The sequence below is a fragment of the Cervus canadensis genome, chromosome 5 (assembly GCF_019320065.1).
Source record: "Cervus canadensis isolate Bull #8, Minnesota chromosome 5, ASM1932006v1, whole genome shotgun sequence".
NCBI lineage: Eukaryota > Metazoa > Chordata > Mammalia > Artiodactyla > Cervidae > Cervus > Cervus canadensis.
In genome coordinates this window covers 8,964,457-8,977,332 of record NC_057390.1, presented here as the reverse complement: position 1 = coordinate 8,977,332, position 12,876 = coordinate 8,964,457, and the positions used below count along the sequence as shown (strand labels likewise).

At 51.9% G+C, this 12,876-nt stretch overlaps 1 protein-coding gene across 1 annotated transcript in view; it reads left to right on the top strand.

The window, feature by feature from the left end:
- Window positions 1–12,876, top strand: part of TGFBRAP1 (transforming growth factor beta receptor associated protein 1) — a 32,050-nt gene that overhangs the window by 14,215 nt on the left and 4,959 nt on the right. The window contains exons 5-10 of the mRNA XM_043468058.1: window positions 4,287–4,369; window positions 5,277–5,618; window positions 7,930–7,987; window positions 9,670–9,813; window positions 10,744–10,887; window positions 11,670–11,829. Coding sequence (XP_043323993.1) covers window positions 4,287–4,369; window positions 5,277–5,618; window positions 7,930–7,987; window positions 9,670–9,813; window positions 10,744–10,887; window positions 11,670–11,829 — 931 coding nt within the window. The remainder of the gene's footprint in view (window positions 1–4,286; window positions 4,370–5,276; window positions 5,619–7,929; window positions 7,988–9,669; window positions 9,814–10,743; window positions 10,888–11,669; window positions 11,830–12,876) is intronic.

The following is a 12,876-nucleotide window of genomic DNA, read 5'->3' as shown; positions in this document are numbered from 1 at the left end:
AGAGAATCCCACGGACAGAGAGAAGCCTGGTGGGCTACCGTCCATGCAGTCGCAAAGACTTGGACACAACTGAGTGATTTAGCATACATGCACCCTGTGCTATGCAGTAGGACCTTGTTTATCTGTCCTGTATGCTGGCATCTGCTAATCCCAAACTCCCGATCCTCCCCTCACCGCAGCCCTGTTCCTCACGTTTTTCAAGTGAGACGATCTGCGAACTTTCAGCAGGGGGCAGCAAAGCACAGAGAAGAACGCTGTCAGTTCAGGGCGTGTTTCTGAGCTGAGAGCGCCTGTTTCTGCCTCCTGCATCACATTGTTTCCTGTTTGTCGCATCCTGGTGGGAAGGCCAGTGGGGCTCTAGTGGCCTCTGCTCTCAGCTCCTCTCCCCCTGGCAGTGGCCTCAGGGGCTCTGGGGTGTCTGGACGGGCACATATCAGGGATCCCCTCTTGGACACACCCAGGGACACACCTCAAATGTGTCGCATTTTCTTAAAGAGGCTTCCCGTGTTCTTGAATTTTTGCTCCCCTCTTATTTTCCCACTAGCAGCCGAACAGTGGGCACTGGCTAGTGTTGGCCCTTATCCTGCCCTCCTGTGTGATGTCCCTACTGGGGTGTGTCCATCTGGCACACCCCTGTCTCCCCTCCCCCGGTTGTTTCAGACTCCTATTTGGGCCCAGGAGATGCAGCCTCAGTGACCTTGAACTTGGCCCTGGTTCTCATGCCTACATGACCACTGGGAACCCTCCTCCGTTTTGCTGGAATTGTGTTCACAGCCCCTTCCTGCCTGTCTGCAGCCCATCCTCCACGCTGCCGCCAAAGGAGCTTTCTGGTGTGTCCACAGCCCTTTGCTGTAGATCCTACAGTGGGCACCTCCTGGCCAGAGTCAGGTCCACCTCAGATGGCCCTGGTGGCTGCACCCTGCCCACATCCCCAGCCTCTCCCACCGCCTCTGTCCCCCTGTGACGTGGCCTCAGCCACCTGCCACCTGTGTGCTGGGCAGGCACTCCAGAAGCCTCCTGAGAACAGGTCAGAAATAACCAGCGTCACCGACCAAAGACAAGGGGGTCCTGGGGCAGACAGCTGCCTCTGGGCACCCCTGGGGAGTCTGGGCTGGCCTCCCACCCCTGCCCCATTGCTTTCTTCCCTTGTTATTTGTGCTGGTTTTTGTCAGTGGGGAGAACATCCATCATCCAGCAAATACAGGGTTTTTTGTTTTTTAGATTTTTTTTTTTAACATGGGCCATTTAAAAAATCTTTATTGAATTTGTTACAGTATTGTTTCTGTTTTTTGGCTGCAAAGCTTGTGGGATCTTAGTTCCCCAACCAGGGATCGAACCCACACCCCTTGCCTTGGAAGGTGAAGTCTTAACCACTGGACCACCAGGGAAGTCACCTAAAATATGGTTTCTATTCTGTGCTTACATGTCTCTTCTCTGAATCTGCCCCATCCTTCCAGGCAGCACTGACTCCTCTGAGCTCCCACAGTAATCCCTGTTAACCTATAACACACAGCCGTTTACTCCCCAGCTCCAGCTCACTCCTTCCCGAGTCCTGGGCAGACACTCGCCTCCGTTTCCCTTGGCCCCTGCTTGCGCCTGGGGCTGAACAACGAGGAATGAGTGATGAGTGATTCAGAGCTTTGAACTGGTCTTCAAACAGCTAGGCTCTGTGGATCTGGGAGCAGAAGAGTTTTTGTTTAAAATAGAACCATGAAGGAAAAGAAGACAGTATTGACAAAAGAGTTCAGAGATAACGTCGCATTCATATTAATGTGTTTTTAAGGGTTGACTGTGACTCTTACAAGGATTAGATATGTTACTTATTTTAACTTTAGGAGGCTTGCAAACAAATGCCAGACCCTGGGCTCAGGAAAACCAGAAAGTGGGGCGGGAAAGAAATCAGAAGTTGAGGGGACTGGCTTTTCACAGTTCACCTGTCTCTCCATTAAAGCGAGTGTTGGTTTTGCTTCACTGAGTTCTGAACTAGGGAGGGATTTATGGAGAAGTTTAACTGTGGGACTCGGATTAAAGGAATATTCCTTCCAGAGATCCAAAAGGTGAGAAGGCTTAGATCTTTAAGAAGCCAAGCTTAAATTATATTAAGGTTTGGGATGCTGTAAAGAAAGAGGCAATAAGGGGATATTTACAGACATAGGTGTGTGTCTTACAGAAAGCTTGCTTGATGTGTATCATGTAGTATGGATAGTGTCATATTTAAGCTTGAGCTTTGATACCTGTTTTTTTTTTTCCTATTTTATCTAAAACTATTTCACTATGTATCTTCAAAAGACAAGAAAGCCCCCCTTTGAAATGTAAGCATCACATACATCTCTGAAATAAACACTGATTCCTTCCTGGGTTGGGGTGTCCCATCTGCCCGAGAGTCCCCAGTTGTCCTGTAAATGTTAGCATCTTGCATCCTTTTTATCCTGGAGGGAAATCCTGCTAGGGCTGCACCGAAAGATTTCTCTGTTTCAGAGTCATGGGGCCCAGTTCTCCGAGCTGGTCTGCCACCTACTCTTTCCTGTAGATACTTAGGTTCCTTCATTTCATTTGACTTTTGCTTTATAAAGTTTGCTTTATTTATTTATTTTTGGCTGTCCTGGGCCTTTGTTGCTATGCATGGGCTTTCTCTAGTTCCGCCAAGCAGGGGATACTCTCTAGCTGGGGTGTGCGGGCTTCTCATTGCAGTGGTTTCTCTCGTTGTGGAGCACTGGCTCCAGGCTTGCGGGCTTCAGTAGTTGTGGTTCCCTGGCTTCTGAGCTCAAGCTCAGTAGCTGTGGCACACAGACTTCGTTGCTTCGCAGCATGTGGGGTCTTAGCTCCCTGACCAGGGATCCAACCCACGTCCCCTGCATGGCAAGGTGGCTTCTTAACCACTGGACCACCAGGGGAGTCCTCAAAGTGGAGTTTCATAAAAAGTGATCAGGTCAGCAGGTGATTACAGAACAGCAGGTACTATGCCAGGGTGTGAGGATGCTAAGATGAATAATGGAGTGGCTTCAAGGAGTTGATAGCTTCTTGAGCAGCAGAGTGTTCTGGAAAGGGGAGGGTTCTAAACGTGAATAGAGTCTTCAGTTGTGAGGCGGTGCAGGTGTGAGCTGAGGTGCTGGAGCCAGTGAGGACATAGCAGAGATGGCTCCACAAAGCCTTTCAGACAAAGGTGGACAGAGCTCACAGCTGATCAGCTGGGCAGTGATGGGGTCGGAGTGGAATTGAAGACACCACAGGGCATCTTATTTTTTTTCTTTTGAATTTTTGATTTTGTATTGGAGAATAGCCAATGAATAACATTGTGATAGTTTCAGGTGAACGAGGAAGGGACTCAGCCACACATATACATGTATCGGTTCACCATAGGGCATCTTCTCTGAGTGTGCTACTATTTCTGGAAGTTTCTAGAATGAAGGGCTCCGCGGTCCAGGAAATCTGGGCAGGACCAGATGAGACAAAGATAGATGGTGCTTGTACTACAGAAATCCTCAGACTGTGACTTGTGGGCTTGGCTGTGCGTCCCCAGTGGGGGAGGGGACGGAAGGCACAGCATCTCCCCAGCTTCAGCAGGAAAGCCTGCTTATTGATCTATGGTTAAATGAGATGAACCCCGTGCTCTAAGGGATGCTCCAAAATGCCGCTGTGAAGAGAGTTCCGCAAGAGTGAGGAGGGGTGGGCAGCTTCTAGGCTGCCGGGAACACTGGCCTTGTTGACATCTGTCTGAGCACTCGAGGTAGCAGCAATCAAGAAAGCCAGGGAGGGTGGGAGGAGGAATACGGACCAGTGGGAAAAAGTGAAAATGTTCGTCGCTCAGTCGTGTCTGACTCTTTGTGACCCCATGGACTGTAGCCTGCCAGGCTACTCTGACCATGGGATTCTCCAGCAAGAATACTGGAGTGGGTTGCCATTTCCTTCTCCAGGGGATCCTCCTGACAGGGATCGAACCCTGAGTCTGCAGGTGGATGCTTTACGACAGAGCCATCAGGGAAGCCCAAAGTATGTTAGTGACTCTTTGTGATACAGACCAGGATGGATGGGAAATCATGAAGAAGAAGGAGCAATGATTATTCAGAGAACAACTTGATCTCGGGAACAGGGGGTGGATTGATATATGTGTGTATACTAACGTGTTGAGAATAGTTTCGTGTAAGCCTTGTTTCTTCCTTACCATAGAACTTCAGGATTCCCTGTAATAATTAACGTGTAGTCTGGGTTGTGACCAGGACCTCAGTTTCCCTCCCTTGGTGAGTGACTCCAGCTGGTCTGAGCGACGATGCCTGTGTCCCCTGCAGGTCATGTACCGGCGGATCCTGCTGCAGGCGGGCTTCATACAGTTTGCACAGCTCCAGTTCCTAGAGGCTAAAGAACTCTTCAGGTAACTCGAGGTGTCGGCAGCAAGCCCTCCTGTGTCCCTGCGGTTGGGCCTCGGTCGTCACTGGGGTGCTGTGACGGGGAGTCATGCGGGCGCAGCGCTCTGGGGGGAGTGGGGAGGCCCCCGCCCCCCGTAGCCCAAGGGTCACTGCCGTGGGTCTTGAGGGTGGGGCTGATGAGAGGCGTACAGAGTGGTCCTGGGAGAGAGGAGAAGGCAGTTCTAAAGCACCTGTGATGACCTGTGGGTTCCCTGAGGGCTTGGCTTCCCTTTGCTCCAGGGATTTTAACTAACTAAAGGCTGTGAGTCTAGAGAGAGAGCAGGTGGGTTTAAGAGGACTGTTCTTGTTCCAGAGACACTGTGAACCATGTGATCCTGACTCAGTGTCTTAGGAAGCCATGGGCCCTTCTGTATGTCATGAATCCTGCACACGGGGGCCCCCTCCCACCACCCCCACTCCCTACATGGCCCAGCAGCCCTTCTTCTGGTGGCGGGGGCAAAGGAGGTGGTCAGGGGTGTGCTCTGGGGTCAGCACCTGTTTATGTTCGTTCCGCACTCATGCCGAAGATCAAATTGCACCTGCTTTGATAGCCCTTAAACGTCCCACGAAGGTGTGGTCTGCAGAGTAAGTTTTCTAAACGTCCAAGCAGAACAGACTGTGCACTTCGAAGCCGTGAAGGAGGAGGTGTGCACAGAGCCTCTGAATCCGCCTTTGGTCAGAGGTGCGCTGCCGCTGCCGTTCCTTCCTGCCCGGGTGTGCAGGGGCCATGGCCCCGCTCAGCCCTGGGCGTGTGATGTCCTCGGCGGCCGAGCCCGCTCTTCCATCGTGGGGCCCGAGGCTGGCGGAGCGCGGTGCTGGGCTCTTGCACCCTCCCGTCTCTCCGCTTCACACAGTCCGCCCCTGTGATTGCAGGAGCGGCCAGCTCGACGTGCGGGAGCTCATCTCCCTGTACCCGCTCCTGCTGCCCACGTCCTCCTCGTTCACCCGCTCCCACCCGCCCCTGCACGAGTTCGCAGACCTCAACCAGCTGACCCAGGGTGACCAGGACAAGGTGGCCAAATGCAAGCGCTTCCTCATGAGTTACCTGAACGAGGTCCGCAGCACGGAGGTGGCCAACGGCTACAAGGAGGACATCGACACGGCCCTGCTCAAGCTGTACGCCGAGGCCGACCACGACAGCCTGCTGGACCTGCTGGTCACCGAGAACTTTTGTCTGCTGCCCGACAGCGCTGCCTGGCTGGAGAAGCACAAAAAGTGAGTGTCTTTCCATCCCCACCCCAGACGCTCCCAAGGGGCTCCCCGCCTGGCCCTTCCCCACCCCCCACCCTCACATGCTGTTGTGCTGCTGAGGAACCAGAGGGACTTCTGAGTCCCACACCTTCCTCCAGGGACCACCTGTCACCCTTGGGTTCATCAGCCCCATCATGGTCTGCAGACCAACCAAAGGGGTCTCAGAGACCACTCCGCTCTCATGTCAGTCACTCAGATGGGTCTAGTTCTTGGCGACCCCATGGACTGTAGCCCGGCAGGCTCCTCTGTCCATGGGATTTCCCAGGCAAGAATACTGGAGTGGGTTGCCATTTCCTTCTCCAGGGGATCTTCCTGACCCAGGGACTGAACCCGCGTCTCCTGCACTGCAGGCAGATTCTTCCCTGTCTGAGCCACCAGGAAGCCCTCCATACTAACCCTTAATGACAGAACATGCAGTCATGGACCTCGTGAGTCCATGCACTGTCCAGTCTCCGCCACGCTCCTTCTCGATGGGATGGGCCTGTGCTAGCTGCCATACCTGTGTTGGTCAAATGATAGCTCACTTCAGCCACTGATGACCAGATTGAATGGAGAGGCGGATACCTGGATAAGTAGATAGAAAGGTGGGCTTCCTGATCCTGTGGACAAAAGGGATCAAACTTTGCCTTCATTACAGGCATGAGCTGGTCGGTGCCCATCCCCTTGCCAACCGACTGCCGGGTACCATGGGGGCCTGTTTACAGTGATGACCCGGCTAGACCAGCTTCATCCTGGGGGCAGTGGCCTAAGCCTTCTGGGCCTGGGCTGGGGGTTTCTTTAAAAATGAGGGGTGTTGGGTGCTCCCTGTAAGATTCTCTGTCTGTGACCTTTGTTAAGCATGTGACGTGGCAGAGGTGCTGGTCAAATCCTGCGGGGACAGGGGCTCACAACCCAAACCCTGTTCAGGTGCGGGACGTCACGGGCCGGTGACTGGCCTCCACGCAGGCAGTGTCTTCTTCAGCCGTTTCCCTGAGTTTCCAGAATGCACTGTGGAGCAGAGTGATTTATGAAGGAACCAGACAATGCCCTGACCTCCGGTGGCAGCGATGCTGCGACTTGGGACGGGAGGGTCTGGCAAGTCAGTGTAGCTCTCTAAAAGCTTCCTAGAGAAGAGAAAGGTTCCAGGGGATAGTTCAGTGTCTTTGCTCTTTGAGGGGAGAAGTCTGACAGTCCCTGGGGTAGCTTGCCGGGAGAGGAGGGGGACCAGGAGGGGACACCCCTAAGAGCTGAGGAGGTGGGAACAGCTCATGATCCAGGCAGTTCTGTGCTATCCCTGATCCTGTCCACTTAGAAATGAGAACACAAGGGCCACAGAGGGGGACCTTGTTCAAGGTCATAGAGTCCATGAGTGATGAAGCCTGGCTTGAAACTCAGGGCCCAGGACTCTGGGTGCCCCCCCCAACCCCCGCCACCCCGACTCTCCCTGACCTCCTGTTCTCTGCCATGCCTGCATGCTGTTGGCCTTTCTTGCTGTTCAGAATCCTCCCTTCCAGAAGAGCTCACACAGCCTCCCTTCCAAATAGTTTTCATTCCCCGTGATGATTTTAATGGTGACCTGAAGAGATGGGAAATCATACTAGTGTTGAAAGTAAATTGTAAAGCAATTCCAAATGCCAGTTTCCATCGTATAACTGTAGTTTTTTTACTTTTCAGTTTATCTTAGATTTGAATATGGTCTTTTTGGGAAGTTGATAGGGAATACATTTTCATATAATAAGTAAATAAACAGAGATGGGGGTCTTTTTGCTGCTTGAAATGTGTTGTTGATCTGAGTTGAGCAGATCATGTGGGGCTGGGGAGAGGGCCGGGGGCATCGCTCTAGGGGTGCCGCCTCCAGCCTGTGGCCAGGAGAGGGTCGGGGGCTTCACTGTAGTGGTGCCGCCTCCAGCCTGTGGCCAGGAGAGGGCTGGGGGCATCACTGTAGGGGTCCCGCCTCCAGCCTGTGGCCAGGAGAGGGCGCGGCATCACTGTAGGGGTGCCGCCTCCAGCCCGTGGCCAGGAGAGGGTGCGGCATCACTGTAGGGGTCCCGCCTCCAGCCCGTGGCCAGGAGAGGGCGCGGCATCACTGTAGGGGTCCCGCCTCCAGCCCGTGGCCAGGAGAGGGCGCGGCATCACTGTAGGGGTGCCGCCTCCAGCCCTTGACCAGGAGAGGGCGCGGCATCGCTGTAGGGTGCCGCCTCCAGCCCGTGGCCAGGAGAGGGCGCGGCATCGCTGTAGGGTGCCGCCTCCAGCCTGTGGCCAGGAGAGGCTGCGCTGACCCGGTGCTGTCTTTCAGGTACTTTGCTCTGGGCCTGCTCTATCATTACAACCACCAAGATGCCGCTGCGGTTCAGGTGAGTTCAGAGACTTCTAAGTTCTCAGGCTTCTAACGTTGTTGTAAAACCACGTTTAACTCTGAATTACTTGAAAAAAGAAATCACAGACTGATAGAGACCACTCTTGCCTGATCACAGCCCTTTTTACAGAACAAAAGTGACACCGTTTTAGAAAGTGAACTCCCTGAGAAACACCGGCCAGGGATTTTCTTTTCTTTGCCTTTCCGTCTCTCTAAAGAACATTGTTAATATTGAGTTTTTTTAAAATGTGAGAAAAATAGGATTTCATACTGAGCCACAAGGCCTGCGACATCATTGCCTTATGAGAAATTAAGACTGTGAGTAGTAGTTTGTCATTTCTACCATTAATGACAGCAAGTTTTCACAGGCAGCTGAGTTATCTGTCATCTGTGACAAAACTAAAGCTGATTAAGGCCAGTCGCTTGCCTGTGGGACCCCACTGGTCAGGGGGTAGCTAGGGTCTGAGCCAGTGCTCTGGGCCCTGGCAGGGGCTCTGTGCTCGAATGTCTCGGCCTGTCTCTTGTGTCTTTTGTGAGTGGCTGGGAACACCAGCAGTGCTCACAAACTCACCAAACATACCTGGTTGCTTTGACAAACTCCCATGATAACGTGATTGTGGAATAGGTTAAAAAAAAAAAATTTCCCATCAACATGTACTCCCATGGCTAAGACCAGATTTGGGGGTCTAAGATAGCATTTTCATTTTTTTAAACACCAAGTTGTAAGAATTATAGTTTGCTTTAAATGTATTAATAACATTAGCAGAGCTACATAGAGAGGAATTTACAAAATTGAAATAATTAGGAATAAATCTCCATCTATGGCAGAATTTTTTTAATGACACATTTTAATGATTGTGTGAATAGTTGGGTTTAGGGAATTCAGCACTGAAGAAATTAGTAATATAGAAAACATTCATACACTGGTATCAGAATTGCAGCGTTTACACTGCCCACCTGTTTCTTGGACTTCTTGCTGGGGGTGTGGTTCAAAGGTCAGTGTGGACAGGTGGGTGAGGTCTGCGGCGCAGGGATGATGCAAGACAGGCTCCTAGGCTGTGCGCATCTCTTCCACCCCTCGTGATGCCAATTCATTCTGAGTCTCAAAGTAAGATTCCATTTACACGGCAGGGAAGTGTCTGAGTGAAATAGCAAAGGCCTTTATTATGAGGATCTGCCCTGGGCCCCGTGCCAATGGGAGTGGGAATGCCAGGGCACAGAGTCACTGAAGTGTTGGAAAGCACCTCCGAGGATGGCAGCCCAGAAGGGTCTTTAAAATCAGGGATTCCTGTGATGAAGAAGATGGAAATGCCTAGCTGATGGATACAGGTGAATTTCCTCTCTGGCCAAAAGTTGTCAATGATGATTTTATTTCAGGAAAAGACATTTTATAATGCATCCACGTTGCCCCATATTTTATATTTACCATTTGTATTACTGAGATCTCATTAGAAAGGAAAGAAAGAGAACTTGATGCTTTATGTTCTTGACTTCTTGGGCTGTGTCCTCTATATATTTTTTTTTATTTGTTAGAAAAAATTAGCATGGACTTAAGCCTTTAAAGTTTGTGTTACCACTCTGAAATATTACAAGGCCAGGTAAGCACACGCACACCATCCCTAAGCTAGTTCTAAGCGGTCTGTGTCCTTCCACCCCACCCCTCCCACTCCCCCTCTCCAGCTCTGGGTGAGCATCGTGAACGGGGACGTTCAGGACTCCACGCGCTCAGACCTGTATGAGTACATCGTGGACTTCCTCACCTACAGCACTGACCCCGACCTCGTGTGGCGGCATGCCGACTGGGTCCTGCAGAGAAGTCAGGAGGTTTGTGCTTCAACAGTGCCTTCCTTGCAGGCGGGCGGTGTGTTCAGATGAGCTGGGGAAGGGTCCCAGGCTGGTCACATGGTGGAACTGAGACGTGGGTCCTGGCTTATAGAACTCGGAGTCCGTCCTCATCAGAGCTGTGCTGTGTTTTGGGGGTGTGTGGGGTGTGTGTGTGTGTGTGTGTGTGTGTGTGTGAGACAGCGTGCATCTGTATATCCAGGGACACGCTCCTCCCCCCTCCCCCCACCGACCTCTGTAGCATTTCTTGGAAGATAGTGTTCTACTACAAGCTCCGGTTGACTGTCGGGAGGCAGCCTGGAGATGCTGGGGTCCCTGGCAGGTCATGCACACAGTTTGTCTGGGCGTCTGGAGAACCAAGTTGACTGAATCTTCAGCCGTTTATATCTTCTTTCACTTACTATCCAGCAAGTGACCGTCCTTGTTTTGCTTGATCTGAGTGTAACAAAGCTGTTGCTTCACAGATTGTGGAAACCTGCTACCTATAAATGTTTGGTTTCTTAGTTTCCAACCCTTTTATTTATTTAGTTTTAAGATTTTTTTTTTAATGTGAACCATTTTCACAATCTTTATTGAATTTGCTACAATATTGCTTCTGCCTGATGTTTGGGGTTTTTTGCCCCTGAGGTGTGTGGGATCTTCACCCCCTGGCCAGGGGTTGAACCTGCACACCCTGCCTTGAAAGGCGAAGCCTGAACCACTAGACCGCCAGGGAAGTCCACTCCGACTTTTTTAGAAGGCCCAGCTGGAGCTCTGGGTCATTTCCTGTCTGTGTCAGCACTCCACACTGCTCTGGTTTTCTGAACCATCACGATTTTGACAATGCTTTTACCCAAAGCATGCAGCACTCACAGTAAAGATAAGATGGGGTCTTTGAAAAGCACGATGACCAAATGGCTACTCTTCTTTCAGGTTGGAGTTCAGGTTTTCACCAAGAGACAACTGGACAAACAGCAGAGTGGTTTTAACCCAGATGATATAATCAGTTGCCTTAAGAAATACCCTCAAGCCCTGGTTAAGTACCTGGAGCATCTCGTCACAGACAGGAGACTGCAGGTGAGGCCCGGCTCTCAGGCCAATATTGTGGGTTTTCGGGGGCCCCACGGGGACCTGAACTTGGCCAATGGGTCTAACTAAAAGTCTCATGTTCCTAGCACTCAATCTATACTTGTGGGAGGTCAGAGAGGGAACCAGACATTTGTGAAAGAGACCGGAGGCCCAAGTGGGATTTGCTGGGATTTCACCAGCAAGTGGGATTTCACCCTCTACCTCCTGTCCCTTCCACTTACATTTTTCTTCTTTTTTTTTTTTTCTTTCCTTGTTATTATTCTTAAAGGAAATGAGCAAAGCTTCCCTTCTTTGGGGGCAGCTAAAATCTTGTGGGCCTTACCTAAATCCTGTGGCCCTTACTTCTCAGAGTGAGATATTTTCCCCTCGATTCTATTTCATTCTATGTATTACTTATTTGGCTGCATTGGGTCTCATTTGTGGCACATGGGATCTTCCTTGTGGCATGCGGGATCTTTTTTGCATCCTGTGGGCTTAGTTGCCCCCCCCAGCATGTGGGATCCTAGCTCCCCAGCTAGGGATCAAGCCTGCGTCCCCTGCATTGGAAGGTGAAGCCTTAACCTCCGGATCCCAGGGCAGTCTCCCAGTTTATATTCAGCTCCTCTGTCATGCTTTCTGAAAGCTTTCTCTCCAGTACTTGCCTTCTGTTGGCCTGGAGGCCCTGCTCACTCACACATCCGGTCTCCTGCACATGCTGTCTGGGGTGGGGGTGGGGGGTCTCCGTGCTCCCTGTGCACATGCTCTCCGTCTGCTCGCCCCCTGTCCTGCAGAAGGAGGAGTACCACACGCACCTGGCCGTCCTCTACCTGGACGAGGTGCTGCAGCAGAGGCCCGGCACCCCTGACAAGGGTGCAGAAGTGACCGAGACGCAGGCGAAGCTGCGACGCCTGCTCCAGGAATCTGATCTCTACCGAGTCCACTTTCTGATGGGTAAGTGGATCCATTTAGCCTCTGTGGATAAACGTCAGAGGGTGGTGGGGGGCAAGGGGCAGTCTCTGAGCCTCTGTGGCACCAAGTCAGCCTCCTGGAGGCCAGGGGAGCCTTCTATCTGTCCTCTGCCCTCTGGACATGGACAGGGCCCTTTAGCCAGTGACCCAGAGGCTGCCCAGGGTGCTGGGAGGTCTGTGCGTTCGCTGAGCAGAGCTGCTTTGAGCTTGCTCACTTGGCTTTGAAGCCCTCAGAGCAGTTCCTTCTGAGGCTCCGGCTATGACCGTGACTTTGTTGGCTGGCACTGCCCCCAGCAGCCCGCTTGGCCACTCCAGACTGGGAGGAAGGCATCCTTCCTGGATGGGGTCTGGTTTTCACTTCCTCCAGGGCAGGGACCGCAGTGTCCATGTTGTCTGGCAGAGTGAACTGTCTCCTGCTTTATGGGCACCGTGGGATTTCCACATTGCCCTTACTGGTTTAAAATATTTCTCTTTAGTAGCATTTAACTCCAGTTTTTGCTGTTAGCTACAATCCTCTCTCATGGTTCATGGGAGGTGTGTCCTGTATAGCCCCCAGAATGGAACTCACAGACACTACACCATCACGTCTGGCAAACCACTGGTCACAGTGTTTCCATCAGCTGGTCCATACAGAACCTTGTTTATGTTTGTTCTGTTGAAAGAGACTTTATTTAATGTATATTGTTGATTCACTGACACTGACCTCATGGCCAGAAAGAAGCACGTGACTCAGGCCTGCATGATGTTCCCATGAAGAACTCTGTCCTAAGGCACCTGGTAGTCCTCCTGTATCTACACATCCCCAAACTGCAACCCAAGCCGGGTGTCCAGGTAGCCAGAGTGGCAGTGTTTAGGGGTGTCTGGGTAGCCTGGGGTATTTCCCAGGTGGCTCAGCAGTAAAGAATCTGCCTGCCAATGCGGGAGACAGAGGTTTGATCCCTGGGTCGGGAAGATCCCCTGGCAGAGGAAATGGCAACCCACTCTAGAATTCTTGCCCAGCAAATCCCATGGACAGAGGACCCTGGTGGGC